Here is a 16,934-nt window from a genome sequence, read left to right as displayed (position 1 = left end):
TTAAAATCAATTTTCAAACTTAAAACGACCATAAGCTTTCAAGTAAAAAGCTAGATTCATTAATTTGGAGCTGCTTAGGAAACCAATTAGACCTATCACAACTGAGCTTTGATTTCAAATATTCTGTTCTTGATTTAATACAAAAAAGATCATTTTTTATACTTAAAAAAATACCGACTGATTACCGACCGAAATCTTTTTGGATTGTAACAGTCGAAGATCTGTCCAAAACTAGCCCTGCTAATGGTGTACGTCCATTAGGAACACTTAATTTTTCGAATGTTATAAATATAGATAATTTGTTAAAAAATAAAGTAAAAAATCAAAAATAAATGCTGCGTTTTTGATGAACAATGAGTAAAGTTAGCAGAAAAGGGCAAAGTTTTAATTACACAGCACTCTCAGCGGAAAAGCCCCCTTTTGAGTCTACAAATATTGTATTAGTGGTTTTTGGGGTGTACTTCCGGCAAATTTATTCAAACTGAACCAAAGAGGCTTATTTCGTGCTGTTTTTTGATGAAGAGGGCTGAATTTTAAAATATTTAGCCAAAAATTTTTGACAAATTTAATTAAAAAACTCGAAAATATTTTTTATCGTTTAAAATAAAATCCACAACACTATTGTTCAAAATTTTTAAAAATTTTTAGCAAAATTGACAAAATTTTAGGCAAAAATTCCGGAAAATGTGAATAAAAGCAACGAAATTCACTCTAATTTTCTCAGAAGTTTAAATCCCTCGATAACTCCCTGTAAAAAAAACAAAAAATCAAAAAAATCTTTTTAATTCCATATTCGACGCTGGACGCGCTTTCTAATGATACCAGTCTCAACACTCTACGATGAATATATCGATCGGCGAAAATTGTCTGAAAAAAACTCATTTGAGTATATAGTTCCTCCCCCTCAAGAGGGGTCGGAACAAAAAACGGATATGCGCACTAACGGAGAAGCGTAAGTTCATTCCGCAATCAGTATTTTGAGGCACTTTTATGACACTATTTACAAATTAGGTTTTCTTTGATTTCTGCCAATTTATCATCTTGTTGTTATGTTTCGCGGAAAACAGTTGCAAGTGCCAGCGCATGTATATACTCGCTAAAAGCAGCTATTTTCCAATTAATCTGTATTAATCAAAATTATGGCGTAGATGCAGAAAGCTTGCCGCACCACAAGCAAGTTGTGGATAGATAGTCACACACAACTAGTAATATATCTATTATTATTATGATAAATGCAGCTAGGGAACCAGTTAAAAACGGTAATAAGCGCCTGTATCCCGCCAAAATTACGTGCGAAATGCAGCTCTGTGCGACAGCTACATCAACGACAACTAACCATGATTTGGGAAGAGATATGGCATGATGACAGCGGCAGTGATGTACTTCAAAGGCTTCCCTAGACTCTTCTTCGAATCCAAATCATCGAACTTGTAATGGTAGAAATTGAGCCAGAAATTATCCCAGGACAGTGGAATGTTGAGTGAGATGTTGTGGATTCTTTTGTGAAGAGATGATTCTGCAAAGTTGATGGCTGATAGAGCAACTGCTGAGTCAAATTTCCGAGCGAAGAACCTCGGCCGCCTGGTAATCTAAAATTGGAAGCACTGCTTTTAACAAATAGAATTTTATAAAATCGGTACGATAAGGTAGTTAAGATGTTCAATGCTATTTCTATGTCGTTCAAAAAAAAGTTTCAAATTCAATGCTCCATATTTTCTCGGTTCTCCGCTTGAGTATTTTCCATTACCCCTCAATTCCCCCCCAAAAAACATATTCGGATCTATTCTGTCCCCTTCCCCTCTCCAGCTTAGTGGGCATATATATGTTATGTATGTGCATATATGGACAAATAGATATGAATAGACTAGATCGATTCACGAAGTTAAACCCCAGCCGCTGAATAAGCCAAACTCAAAACGCAGGGTAAAATATTCTCAGAATTTTTTCTTGAAATCACTCAAGAGCGTGTAAAATACAAACGCATACAATGAATGAAATTATCATCTTTTTCACTCTGTAAATAAAAAATGAATGCAATTTCGGCACTAAATAAGCTGAAACAAGTCATGCAACATTCATGCGATTCTGAGGGGGGGGGGGGGGGGGGGTCTTGACAACAGACAATGACAGATAGTACCCACATTTGTATAATTTAGAGAGTTCTGAAAAAGAAGAGAACAGATCATAGAGAAAAAGAGAAAAACAAATTAGAACTTTTATATTATTGGATTAATCATGAAATAGAAGACACATTTACAAACAACACGTCTGCCGATGATAAATTCATATTCATACAAAACGTAATTTTTATTTTGGAAACTTTAGCAGAACTGGTGTTTTCTGGTTTGTCTCTATGCCGTCGAGCTCTGCATACAACTTATTGTTAAAGATGATGATGATGATGATGATACTTTTTTAATAACAGCTTAGAAATGAAGAAATGATTGGTTTAAACCCGGAATAAACCTAGAGAAACTGATCAGGGTGTGAGGTGTAGCAAAATTATGATTTACCCATTTTCCACCCCCCCCCCCCCCCCCACGGATACAAAATTAAACCACATCCATGCATGTTCTGATTTGAAAGAAAACCATTATTTTTGATTTTTTGCTATTTATCTGCTTCGTATCAGATCAGCTTTCTTTTTTATTTGAGCAGCTAATTATTCCAAAAATGTTTTATTAGCTGTTTGTCAATGAAATGGAAATTCAAACGAGATGTCTCGTTGAAATCATCTGGAACAACAAAGTGATTATCTGCTAAGATCCTTAAGCGACAATGATCGGTTCCTATAAAAACCGATAACTGGCAAAAAAAGATATGAAATAACGGTTTTCTTTCGCGCAAAAAATAAACTTTGAACAAGATGGCTCGTTCGCGTCTGTCCCTGTCAACGAAATGTCCAACGTTGACAATAAGGCACAAAACATGAGTTGGAGAAAGAAACCAAATTCACAACTAAGTTAGAGCAATCATTGTGAAAAAGAATAATTGAGAAGCCATTCATCGGCCTGCTTAACTTAAAAAAGTAGGTTCAAATTATTTTCATGGCCAGTTTTTTTCGTGGCATCATGACATCTTTTTATTCGTCATTTCGAGCAATATTTTTTCTAATTATCCGGCTAGTTTCCGAATAGGGTTAATTCTCTTCGTTAACCGAAATAATTCGAAATCCAACATTTTAATCTTTAAAAGCTTTTCATGGAACACTGCAAGAAAGTTCGAAGTGAATAGGTTAGGCTCACTAACAATCGATTTAAGAAATGAGGGCCACTCTTTCTTATTCAAGCCCTTAATTAAAACAAAAGTTTAATTATCTCAAGCTCATCATCTAGCACAAACAAACGAATCATCTAGCTCTCAAATTTAACTATCAGCTTAATTTTGACGCAAGGGTTTTTTAATTTTAGTTTTGACGAGAACAGATTAAATATAATTAGCTAGTCGTCAAATCGCCTCAACTTCATCATCCATTTATTAACTTTTGTCTGTTAAAACCAACTGCCAAATAGCTTTGAGACATTCGCTTTGCCCCAAATTAAACCATTGAAAATCGAAATAGTTAAAAACAATTAACACAAAGCATAGAGTCTTATCAGTGAGCGCAGAATTAAAATTATCCAATTAAGTTACGACAACTGTGATCCACAATTTCATGAAACAAAATTATGGTAACAAAATAAAAAAAATGCAGCTACAGCCTCTAATATCATTGAAAAATAAGACAACGCATAGAAAAATCAAAAAAGCTGTTAAAAAACCAAAAAAAATAAAAAATAAATGAGTTTTGTTTGACACCACCTTCCATACAACGCATTAAACAACTTTGACGAACACATATTAAGGATAAAGTAATAAAAAAGACAAAATTGCTTTTTGAAACAAAGGGGATCAAATCCGTGAAACAAAAATCACAAAAAACCAAAATACCAAAAAAATCAAATCAATGGCTTTGCCAAAATTTTTCATAAGCAAAGGTTCTATTTGTCAAAAAATAGTCGCAAACTAAAACCTTGAAATAGTTTGCGCTATGCCAAATGGGCAAACGATGAGACCTCAGTTGGTGCGATAAGTAGACATGACAAAACAAGAAGGCAAAATACAGTCAGGACTGTTTAGTTCAGTCGCAACAGAAACCCGATGCGATCAATAAGCATCAGGCTGAGCAGAAAATTTAGCGGAGACCATTTAGATAGTAAAAATTAAAATCGACTAATAATTCGAAAACAAATAGTGTGAAAGCTATGCAAAAAACAATGGCTACATAGCAAACCATTTCAACAGAAAAAGTGAGTTTCGTTATTAAAACCGCTTACAATTCACAAGTTTACACGACTAGCTGACGAGCAAATAAGAGAAAGGGAAAAATGTAAGGATAAATTCAAAAAGTTAAACAAATTTGGAAGTCATGACAACTATTTGCCAAAAAATGCAAAGAACTTGAAAGACTAAATTGGGCCTCATTAGACAGACAATAAAGCCTTCTGCTCGTGTGACCAACTGATAAAGCAGCAAGAAGAAAGAACTTTAGATACTATCAAAGTTGAAAAAGCCACAATATTTTTGGAAGCAAATTAATTCGAAGTTAAATAATCAAAAATTACAAACTGAAACAATTCAATAGTTTGCAAAACCTTCCCAGAAAGCCAAGAAGATCACGTTGATTATTATTTGTAGAACTACTCAAGAAAAATAACAGTGAAAAGAGAACCCATTGTGACACATTTTACAAAAACAGTAAAAAGCAAAACAATTTTATACATTTTACAAGTTCTCTCGTGACAAAAAAATAAAAATTTATATTACCCATTGATTACTTCACTTTAAAACAGAAAAGAGAATTTCAGTCTTTTATTTTACTTGCGTTATCGTTTCCTTTAATATTCAACGCCGAATAGAACCATAGCTCCTATTTGACTTCATACTGAAAACAGCCGCAGATTGCCGGAAAATAGCCGCCATTGACGCACTTGATGCACATCGGGATTGAAACAGAAAAAGAAACAAAGAAAAAAATTGACTGAAGTTTCTTCTGTTTTTTTAGTGTCAAAAAGTGTTATAATTTGGCGTGCACCTTTAGTTAGATTCTAAAACTATAATTATCCAGCTTCTAAACTGGAAACTTATAAGCTTAATACCGATATCAGCTAGCAAACACTCTAACGAACTTTGATAACCTAATTCTCAAGGACTTAATGACCGGGCTTTATCGGTTTATCTCGTCTCTTTCGATTTTGCTCGTTTGACTTCGACTGTATTCACTATATTGAGTAACTCAATGCATGAAATAATTTCAAATTCATCCAGCTGGAACAGTGAGTGAAGTAAGTCAGAAGTCAAACGTGGAAAACGTTACTTCTGTAAAACAAAAAACGTGACCAAAAGATAGAGCGAATTAAAAGAAGGAGAGCGCTTAAATAATAGCCGTTTGAGAGGTTGACGGCGGCTATTAATAAAATGTTTTAAAAATTTGTGAAAAATTAAAATTATTTAACATCTTAAAAAGACGGCAACCAGAAACTTCAAGCTAATTGAGTAGGAAACCAAACCTTGAGACCCTCGCTATCACTTGCAGCGAATTTGCTATAAGTGCTCAGGCAAGGTATAATGTGTTTGTGTGCTAGTCGTCAAATCGCCTCAAGTTAATCATCCATTTATAAAATTTGTCTGCTAAAACCAACTGCCAAAAAGCATTGAGACATTGACTTTGCCAAAAAAGTAAACTATTGAAAACAGAAAACAAAGAAACAAAACGGTCGCTCGGAAATGTCGCTTTCGACTCTATGATAAAAAATGTTACGCTACTATTCCATTGATTTATCAGAATTGATCATTTGACACCTATCAAATTACTTCTAAGCTTATTCATTTTTTGCATGGCTAGAGTTTAATATGAGCAACACTGAAATGAAGTTTATGCGGGGTCCAATATATGACTTTGTATAGAAAAATTGCAGCTGTCTGGCCATCTTTCCTCAATTCTTAAACAATAGACCTTTTGTCTATAATTCCAAACAAAGTTATTTCGGCAAGTACCAGCAGCAGGAATTTCACATTTGTTGTAGCAAAAACAACAGATGGCAAATTACGGAGCGAAAATCAGTGATATGACAGAGCCTCAAATTAAAAATTACGAATCATTTTAAAAAGAATTTACACAACTGACATAGCCAGCAGTGAGGTAAGTGAGAAGTCAAATGTGAAAATGCCAAGTATGTAAAAAGCAAAAATGTAAAGCGAACTAAAAAAGATAACCCTTGAATAATAACCCTTGAAGTGCTGATAGCGGCTATTAGGAAGCAGCGGCTATTAGTCATCTAAAATTTCCACTTTCCTTGTTTGAGGAAGATTTTTAGGATCTATTCTGTTTCGGCCCCCAGTGTTTTTTATGACCCCCAGTTACAAATTATATGTTGTTATATAGCACGTTACTATGTAAGAAAATTGCATGTGCGCCTGGGGGTCATAAAAGATCTATGCTCACTAGGCTGGGGGCCCCAACAGAATAGATCCAATTTTTTTATATATCTTCCACAAACAAGGAAAGTCGAATTTAACATGATTAATATCCGCCACTTCCTAATAGCCGCCGTCAGCCTCTCAGGGGTTATCACTCACTGTTTGGAATTCAAGCATTAAATTTCCACTTGGGCCAGGACCAAAAAGACAGAGAAGGTAAAATGGCGGGAAATAGCCACCTCGATTGATTTCCCAGAATTTTATTGAGTCTGAAAAAATTAAAGAGAAAAAGGCAAAGTGCCGGCTTGGTAATCTAAAAAATTGACTTCTTTGTTCCAGTTGATTTGGTTATTATTGTTCTGTAGATTTTCCAAAATTAATCGTGCGTTCATCAGTATAAAAATGAGGTTTCATAACGACAATTGCATTGCATTTTTCCCCAAAATATCATGTCCTGTTTTTGTTTGCAGAGATGCCGATCTACTTTGGTATTCTAGTCAATAACAAAAACTGACACTCAAAACCTGGATGTCTTTGCGACAATTTCCTCCTCATGTGCTCCATGAAATGAAAGCATAACCGAACACAAAAACAATTTCTCTTGAACGTGGGAGGATGGTCAATTGTATTGTAACCTGCCTGTGTCGTGGGGATATTCAACTTGCAAGGGGTGGGGCAAAAAGTTAACAAACGACCTCATTAGAGGTTTTTATAGACCACTATTAAGATTTAAGGAGAGAAAAAAAAACAAAATTTGATGCACTTTTCAATTCAGGTTTTGTAATATCAGGCCGCTAATTGCTCCGACCCTACTTGAGGGGGCAGGAACTATATACTCAAATGGGTTTTTTTGTTCAGTCAATTTTGATATTCATCGTAGAGAAATGTGAGTGGTATCTTTAAAAAGCTCATCCAGCGTAGCATTCTGAATTTTAAAAAAGTTTTTTTTGAATTACGTTTTATTCCGAGGAGTTATCGAGGTTTAAAGTTTCATGTGAACACGGATCCTTTTGATCACTTGTACCGTAATTTTTGATGAATTAAGATTTTTTTCTATGAAAATTTTGATTCAAAATTACATTTCACGCCACAAAAAAATCAATTTTCCGTTCCTAATCAACGAAAGTCAACAAAAAAGACTAGTTCTGGTCTCATAAGGAAGTTTACTATAAAAAAACGAACTCTACTTTGGAGCTTTTTTTAAGAAACTTTTGCATATTTTTTTTGTATTTTCAAGTCACTTAGAGACTAGGTACTTTTCATATCGAGGTTCCGTGAATGACAAACCTCATTTACAGTCAAATGAAGCTCAATGAACAAAAAAATTGTTCCCAAGGAATCGCTTATGTTTTTTTTGAATTCGTATCTCAGTTTTCGTAATTTTAAACGAAATTTTGACTCTTTTTGAGGTTTCTTATTAATTTTTGGAATCCTATGGCATAAAATCGTTGACTAACAGCGGAATAGGTTTCGTAATGAGCATTAAGTGAACCTATCTAGTGCTTTGAGTGGACAGCTAATGGCTGTTAAGACTAAAAAAAAATTTCGAAATTTTTTTTAACATCAACTAATTATAAATTTATTTTTGTGAACTGTAAGTCAGTCTCAGTAATGAAAAGAGCCCCCTCCTTCCTACTGCTACCAAAATTATTCTCTTTAGTGGTTTTATTTTCTAACTTTTGGTTATATGACTTCAATGCTACAAGATTTCAATTTTTTTTTTAATTTTTGGACATTTCGTATTATTGGTTCCTTTTGAAATCTTATCACGTTATGCTAATAATGATGGCCCCCAATGTTTTAGCTAAGACCTTCAATGAATCAAAAATAAAGTTTTCAGAGAAAAACTTTATGGTTTAAATGGCCTTTCTTCTCGCACTTACGAGAATTTTTGGTTTTTATATGTAATTGTTTTTCTTTTCATAATCATAATACATATTGTCATGTCTTATTGATTGCCTATGCATTGATTACCTATGCATGAAACACATACTTGTACTCGCACCGTGGCATAGCTGAGAGTCTTTGTTGACTTCCATTGAAAGCTATTGAATTTAATGGCTTTTAAGTCTTTAAAAATACTTTTTGACTTCGATGCGCGAGTTTTGATAATTCTTTAATTTTTTAATATTTTTTTCGTCATTTTGGTTCCAATTGAAATCTTATTACATCATTCTAATAATGAGAGTTCCCAGTGGCGAAGACGTTCAATGGATCGTAGAAAACGTTTTTAGAGAAAAACTTATGGTTTAAATGGCTTCGACACTTTCTTCTCGCACATTTCCACTAAACTTTTTGGCTTTTGTCTGTATTTGTTATCGAGACCACAAAATTTTTGAGAAAACCATGAAAAAAACGTCATAAAATTCAATAGCATTCAACGGAAGCCATTCAATACGCTAATTTATGCTTAGATGTGACAAGGATTGTTGTCATTTAAAAGTTATCAATAAAGACATTACAACAAGTCTTTGAATATGAAAACAACGTCTCATTGATAACTTTTAAATGACAACAACCCTTGTCATCACATCCAAGCATAAATTAGCGTCACATCCAAGCATAAAATTCCGTTGAAAGCTATTGAATTTTATGACATTGATACCATAGGTTTTCTCAAAAATTTCGTGGTCTCGAAAATTTTTTCATTGCCATACGACCTATTGCGATGAGTTATCGATAACTTATGAATGAAAAAAATCCTTACCTTCCCATCGAGGAAGAACTTAGCGTGTTCATTTAATACCATCAAAAGCTATTGAATTTAATGACTTTCATACTAGTGGTTTTCTAAAAAAAAAATTCGTGGTTTTCATATATGTGTTTAAATTTGTTGTTTTTCATGCAATTTTGTAACAATTAAACCAATCCCACTACTGTGGAACAATTAATGTTAAAAATAGAAAAATTTTTACTGCAAACTTTATTTTCTAATGGCTTTGACCCTGCTCGGTTTTAATTTTTTTTTGAATTTGCTGTTTTTGCCTTTTTTTATACTTTAGGTAGCCGTTAAATGCTGACCGGTCTCATAAACTTGTAATTATCGATTAAACGAATGATGTTACTCAAAGTCGTTAGTATATAGCAAATAGACTTAAAGTTTATATTATTCATTTTCAAAGATTTTTCAAACTTTTCAGTTTTTGTTGTTCTTTTCGTCAATTTGTAATTTATTCTTGTCATTGAAAGGTCCCATCCAACTCCTTGAATTTCAAAAATTTACACGTCTGCTGATATTATGTTGTAACTGATGTTTTGTTTGGTGGACAAGATTCGCTTTCATTACAGTTTTTTATGAGTGGTGTATTTGTGTTTCTTTTTCTCTTCTTTTAGCACATTCAGGTAAAAACAGATCACAATGATTTTCATATGTGGCCCGAATGAACTTATATATTCTTTCAGTATAATTTAAGCTGAATTAGTATAAATAAAAACCGAAAAAAAACAATGTTCAGATAAAAGCTAAAGATTTTAATTTAATGGCTTCAATAATAATTAGTGTTTTTGCAAATTGTTCGTAATTTTTTTGAGATTTTCTGCGTCTTTAGTCCGTTCCTATGACTGAGTCTAACCAAAGTCTGGTTCCATTGATTTCATGATGACTTTTTAGTAAATTTATCAAGAATTATTTTGTTATAAGCTAGATTTTTGAAAATATTTGGTTTAAAAAATGTTGATTGATTTTTTATTTCAACCTCATTTTTTCCTCTCTTTGTCGAATTGTTACCTAGTCTCATTAAGGAAAACATCCATCTGCTGTATAGTTAGGAAAAACTAAATTTATGTAAAATTTTGTGTTTGCTTATTTTGTTGTTTTGTTTTTTCTCGTAATCTTTTCAATGGCAGATCTCGTGAGCGCTGTAATGAGGCATGACACTAAGTAATTCAATTTTTAGTTAAGTTTAGTAACAATATTTTTAACCTCAAGCATCTATTTTTGTTATGTCTTCATTTGGTTGACAATTAAGTCAAAAATGTAGATGAGCTCGGTTCGGAACATCATGTGCGAACGCACATTAACGAGCCTCCTTGTTGAGTTCAGCTGCCTAAAACTGAATGGAAGGACTCGTTTAGTTATGGAAAATTCAATGTCACGGACAAAAAAATCAGTCCAAGGGTTAAAACGTTCAAGCAAGAATTTTGACGAATAGAAAAAACACACACAGGGCCACAATGATTGCATCAAATTTCGCTCGAGAGCACTTAAAAACAAGCTGAGTTTTTTAAATGAGAAAACACTACGTACATACGCACATTTTCTACCCTCTTAATGCAAAATGTTTTTTTCGCATATTTTGAGCTGTTTTCTCATATTTCGTGAGCATTGGCTAGTACTCTCTTTACTTGCAACTTACGTAGGAAAGGGAATAAATTTTCTCGGATCTATTCTGTTTTGCCCCCTCCACCTTATTGAGCTTATTTTTAGGCCCCCAGGCGCACGTGCTATTTTTTTACGTAGTAACGTGCTATATAAGAACATATGATTTGCAACGGGGGGGGGCAAAACAGAATAGATCCATTTTCTCTCTCTGATTCGGTTGAACATCATCAATGTGCTTTTTGTTCTGATTTTTGTAGGTCTGATTTATACTTTTGAGCATACTGTTTTTGGAGTTTGATTTGTACGTGTAATTTAACAGAATCTTAAGAGTTTTTTAATGTAATTTGATAATTATGGATAACTTGGAGTTCTTCACCCCAAGTTACAATTAACTGTGATCTCATTAAGTGTGGGTATTTTTGCATACGGCTCCAATTGAATTAATAAAATCAGCTAACCACTATAGTTATTATACCATTAACAGGGTGTATAAATCTCAGTTATAAGAGGTTCCCTAATCTAAGTCGACTTACACTTGAGTTGAGAATATCAGTATGGTAGAATAAGAATCGCGATACATTCCGGATGACAAGAGGAGAACATCCACACCAGTCCACAGATGACTTCTCGGCACAAGAACATCCGGTCTTGTTAGCCCAATGGGCGAATTTGAGATCTGTGTTTCGAACGTGATTACACCACGGCGACATCTTCACCAACGTCGAGAAAAACGACTGAAACAATCATGACGATGAAAGGTAACCCTGAATTCTGTCTTTATTTTCAAGTAAAACTATGAGGGTTCGGATCTATTCTGCCTCGGCCCCTAGCTTAATGACCATATAACTTTTACGCCAACCCCAGGACTACGCAATATTTTCGCATAGTAACGTGCTATATTACAACATAGCCGGCAGATTGCCGGAAAATAGCCGCGATAGACGCTTGGGGCCTTCCATGAATTGAAACAACTAAAGTGATTAAATAGACAGATCGACCACCAGTCCTTTAATAGACCACTAGACTTTTTGGGTTAGCTTTGGACTGTCATTTTTGAGACACAAGCTCTATAAGGAGAAAGCCCTAATAGGGCTTTTTAAAATTAGGATATTTTCCGTTTTTGCCCCCTCAGCTTAGTGGGCGCTTATTATTTGCACCCCCCTCAGATGCACGTGCAATATTTTTTACACAAGGACTTACTGTAATGGCACTTGCTCTGTAACTGGGGGGCGCATAACTTACTGGGGGCACAAACGGAGAAGATCCCAAAATTAATATTCGAAATCAAAAACTCAAGACTAATAATCAAGAATTAGGGCATATATGTTTGGCTCGAAATGTTCATAAAATTTAAAGTTCCATAAGTGAAATCAGAAGTCATTTTTCTGAGAGAGGTAAGTCATTGAAAAAGTCAATTCCAAGAAGTCAGGGTAAGACAAAACAAAAATCTGTTAGACGAAGTAAAAAAAAACATAGCAGGACAAGTCCTGACGTGCAATTCAAAGAATTTTCATTGACTAAACAGAAAACTAGACCTAGAAGGGACTATGAATGGATTGGAAAACCCATTTAGGAAAAAATCTGGGTCTTTCCCATTATAGCCCCCCCCCCCCCCCCCATGAAAATATAGCCCCCCATTATGGTATATTTACAATGATTGGGGGGCTATAGGTTATCTGACCACTAAGCTGGGGGGGGGGGGCTATAATGGGAAAGACCCAAAAATCCCATCCAAAAAACCGAAAAAAGTAAAAATCAAAGTGAAATTGCCGCATGTGAACAAAAAACCACTAGCGAGAAAGCGAATTTTTGTTCAAACACCGTTTTCTCAATCTACTTTAAGAATTAGAGCAAAAAAATTCACGCCGCAAAACCACTCGCTTTTTCGCTCCACTTCCTGTTTCGGCGTGAGCGAAATCACCACTCCAATTTGACTTCAAAAATTATGAAAATGTGTGAACAGATCTTAAAGAAAAGACAGCGCCCCAATACAATTCAAATTCTTTGAACTGTAAAAAAAATTTAGGAGCGCTATAATAGCCGCCTGGAATTGAGGACACGGCTATTAAAAATACATAAATTACAAGTGGGTGCATAAAAACACGGGGGGGACTTGAAAAATTAATGGGGGATTATTAAAAAACACGGGAGATAGGGGGGGGGGGGTTCAGAATAGATCCAAGAGTTCTATCAATTGCTTAAAACAAGAGCTCAAAGGCATAAAACAAGAGCATTTAGAACCTCTTTCATTGTCAGCTACATTTCAAACATAACCGACTAAACGTCGGAAGAATCGCTCTCGAACGACTGGTGGGAGCTCTAAATGAACTGTAGCCTGCTTCAGTCGTGGGGGGGAGGGGAAGAGGGAGCCTAAATGGGACTAAGAAGTTCAATAGTGGGCTTCAAATAACCACAATAGGGGTTAACATATACCACTATTCAGATTTAAAGTAAAAAAAATGGCATCAGTTTCGGTGCACTTTTCATTTGACTTTAAGTATTAAATTGCCACCAATTGCGTTGAGCTGCTTGAAATAGTGATTGAGAGCGAATTTTAGATCACACGAAACGCAAAAAGTCAAGGGCGTAACAGTCACTCCAAAAAGTCAAAATTGTCAAGCAAAAATTTTGCATAAAAAAGACACACACGTTTACAATAATTGCTATGAATTTCGTTCAAGAGCAATTAATAACTATGCAACAATCGCAAATAAAGATTTTGTTTCCCAATGTTTGTGGGGAGCACCATCACGCCAGAATCAAGGACCGGCAAGGGATCTTTTCCCTTTGTGCCACCCCCCCCCCCCCCCCCCCCCAGTTACAGAGCACGTGCCATTACATAGTAAACTATTATGTAAACAAATAGCACGTGTGTCTGGGGGTTGCAAATATATACTCCCACTAAGCCCGGGGGGCACAAACGAAAAAATCCGAGAAAAGAGAATTTAAAACTGATGGAATCTAAGCCAGACATACCTCAGAGGGTAGCAGTGAGAAGGAGTAGAAGCGACTGAGTGGATCCATGAGTTTGTCATCTGCGGGAGTATTCACCAGGTACTCGATGAAGTTTCTCGCCATCACGAACCAATCACTACCGCCCCCAAAGTCCACTCCACGTGGAGTCCTAAACAGTTTTGGCACATCATCTAGGAAATTGATTATAACCGCCGAAAACTTTTTGCATTTAAAATTACGGGATCTATTCCCCCCCCCCCCCCAAGCTTAGTGAGCATAAATTTTTCATTACCCCCAGGCGCACGTGCTATTTTCTCACATAGTAACGTGCTATATAACAACATATAATTTGTAACTGGGGGTCATAAAAAACACTGGGGGACTGAAACAGAATACATCCAAATTATGAAAGCCTCAATGCATCTCATGAGAATTTGACTGTTCGCTCATCGACAAACCTCAGACAGGGTGGCCGAGTGGTTAAGGCGTTGGACTGCTAATCCAATACGGTCTCCGTGCGTGGGTTCGAATCCCATCCCTGTCGACTTTTCATGCTTTGTTAAGTAAAGCAAGTTATTGAGAGCTCTTTAAACAAATCATTTTTTAAAGTTTGCAGAATGGATAGCAGACAAAACATCCGAAATTGTCATCAAACAAAGTCTCAACTCAAAAAAGACACAAGAAAAATTGGTTGAAAATAAAAAGGGATAATTAGTCCTTCTAACGTTTTATAGACAAGGCGGCCGAGTGGTTAAGGCGTTGGACTGCTACGTTGGAAAGAAAGCAAACATTTTCAAAAAACATCTTAACATTCGTAAAAAGACAACGCTGGTCGTAAAACTATCAACTCGAAAAACAAAGAGTAACAAAAAAACATTAATAATTAGTTCTGCCTAAGGTTTGCAGACAGGGTGGCCGAGTGGTTAAGGCGTTGGACTGCTAATCCAATACGGTCTCCGTGCGTGGGTTCGAATCCCATCCCTGTCGAATTTTTCGATTTTTTTTATTCCAGCAAATTTACATAGGCGTGTGTAATGACCCAGCTTGTGGTATATCAAGCTACCAAAGTTGCTACTTCAGCAGAGCTTTTGTGCAACAGTAGCTTACCTGGCCGCGGTTCTGCAGATAGTAAGTTCGTGTCCTCTAAGCTTCAATTCTTTAGCAGTATATGGAGTTACCTAATACCACAATTGGGTTGTTAAACGTGTATAAACTTTTTTTTTTACAAAATTATTAAAAGTTTGAAAATTATAGATTTAAGTTTTAGTTCGCTAAGACTTCACACAAAGTTAATTGAGAAAAGTTAAAAGCAAAAATCTTTCCGAGGTCTAGAGTGTAGTACATACGCTCAAACCAAAAAAAACCAATTTATTATTCAACTATTGAGAAAATACAGCATGTCTTTTAGGCCATTTATATACCAAATTCCAAAGTTCATGAGCGCCTGACAGGTACCTGACTTTGAGTATTTTTTTAAAAAACGAAAATAGCTTCGGCTATCTGTAATTATTTTTGAGACAACAAAAACCTGTTTCTGAGAAAAAAAGGAACATGACAAGACAAAAATGGATTTTAAAAATCAAGTTTAAACGAATAGAATAATTTCATTTAACTCTCATTTTTAGATAGGAAAAAAGATGACACAGGCAGAAATAAAAGTCTCAACATGAAAAAAAAATAACTTTTTACTACCGGCTCGTAACTTTTTTTAAAAAAAAAGACAAATAAAAGAAAACCTCTCCCCTAAAACGGAAACGGTAGTCGGTCAACTCCGGGGCAGCAACTCCTATGTCTATTATAAATGCTGACAGTAGTCAAAACTGCACTACTTTTGGAAAATCGAACTAAGAGTAATCATCTGCCAAAAAATTCAAAACACACACAAGAAGGCTAAATTAAAAAATCCATTACTACGATACAGAGGCCGTGATATTACCAAAGGAGAACTATTTTTCCGTGGAATATAGATAGAAAAAGATAAAATCGGTGGAATTGCTGATGCAAAATATAATGTCTATCTAACAAACTCAAAAGTGTTAAACTTTCTTTGGGAGAAATTAAAACTACTGATTTGATTTTGGCCGAAATACTTCATTATAACAGTTTAGAGTGGCACAGTTTAGAGCACTATGATCAAGCCATCACGCAATTCAGCTTAAAACTGGCATTCAATTAGCTAAGACATAAACCGACTAACGACAGCCAGATTGATCTCGGACGACAGGCGGGGCAATTTAATTCTAGGGCATTTGCCTAGATAAATTTTTGTTTATAGGTGCAAAATCATCTAACCAATGTGAAATTTGAAATTTCGACCTCCGGAGCCCTCGACCGCAGCATTTAGCTATCCAGCTATCGGCTATGAATCCCTCGACAGAAGCCTTCAGCTATTGGCTATGAGTCCCTTGTGATCTCCTCTGCTACAATCACTTTTACTTTAGTAGCAATTTTTACTTCGGAGTAAGCGCGCATCGAGATCTCTCGAAAATGAAGAGAAGCGTGAAAAAGTCACTTGAGAAGTCAAAGAATGTTCTAGAACAAAGCGCAAAAATGGTCAAGCAACAATTTTGCGTAAAAAAAACACACGTTTACAATAATTGCTTCAATCTTCGTTCGAGAACAATTTAAAGATTAAGCTTCGAGGTTGGCGACCTGAATGTAAATCGAAAACGCGGAGGATACGACGAAGCAAAACATATCACCACAAGTATTGCACAAATTAAGGGTTATTGAATTGACGAAGTGGAAAAATTAGACTTCAAGATGATCGTCAATGAACTTCGAATTTAGAAACATTTAGAAACCGATAAAAATTCGAAAGAAGAGTGAAATCAGAAATCAAATAGAAGATCGCAATAAAAAACGACGACCAAGAAAACGAATTGCTGTATTCTGTTTTTCATTCAATTTTAAAATTAGATTGGAAAAGATTTCACCCCGTAAAGCCACTCGCTCTTTTCCTCCCTTTCCTGTTTTGGCGTGCTTAAATTCAATAAATACATTTCACTTCAAATATCAACCTGGCGTGAACAATTTATAGCAATACTAATTTATAGCATCACTCCAATACTAATCAGCACCGACAAATACTTTGCCAGATAACTTGGTAGCTCCATTTTCCCCTTTTTTGACGCTATAATTTACCTTCAATGAAACTGCACAAAAAATTGTTATTTTAATTGGGCAAATTGGGAAATTT

The 16,934-nt window shown here is 35.2% G+C and overlaps 1 protein-coding gene and 2 non-coding genes across 4 annotated transcripts in view; 2 read left to right on the top strand and 1 right to left on the bottom strand.

Annotated features, from left to right (window-relative positions):
• Nucleotides 1-16,934, bottom strand: part of LOC142348401 (xylosyltransferase sqv-6-like) — a 108,947-nt gene that overhangs the window by 73,758 nt on the left and 18,255 nt on the right. Inside the window, exons 7-10 of one of the 2 annotated variants that reach the window (XM_075399741.1) lie at nucleotides 13,757-13,904; nucleotides 11,314-11,514; nucleotides 2,142-2,162; nucleotides 1,337-1,589 (exon numbers count right to left, since the gene is read on the bottom strand). In XM_075399741.1, the coding sequence (XP_075255856.1) occupies nucleotides 1,337-1,589; nucleotides 2,142-2,162; nucleotides 11,314-11,514; nucleotides 13,757-13,904 (623 nt within the window). The remainder of the gene's footprint in view (nucleotides 1-1,336; nucleotides 1,590-2,141; nucleotides 2,163-11,313; nucleotides 11,515-13,756; nucleotides 13,905-16,934) is intronic. The other variant, XM_075399742.1, reaches the window with a different exon arrangement.
• On the top strand, nucleotides 14,198-14,279 carry Trnas-gcu (transfer RNA serine (anticodon GCU)). Its single transcript has one exon. It is a non-coding gene; the product is annotated as a tRNA-Ser (tRNA).
• On the top strand, nucleotides 14,641-14,722 carry Trnas-gcu (transfer RNA serine (anticodon GCU)). Its single transcript has one exon. It is a non-coding gene; the product is annotated as a tRNA-Ser (tRNA).

This window comes from Convolutriloba macropyga, chromosome 10, assembly GCF_964194025.1.
Source record: "Convolutriloba macropyga chromosome 10, txConMacr16.3, whole genome shotgun sequence".
NCBI lineage: Eukaryota > Metazoa > Xenacoelomorpha > Acoela > Convolutidae > Convolutriloba > Convolutriloba macropyga.
This window is presented reverse-complemented; position numbering and strand designations above follow the sequence as displayed.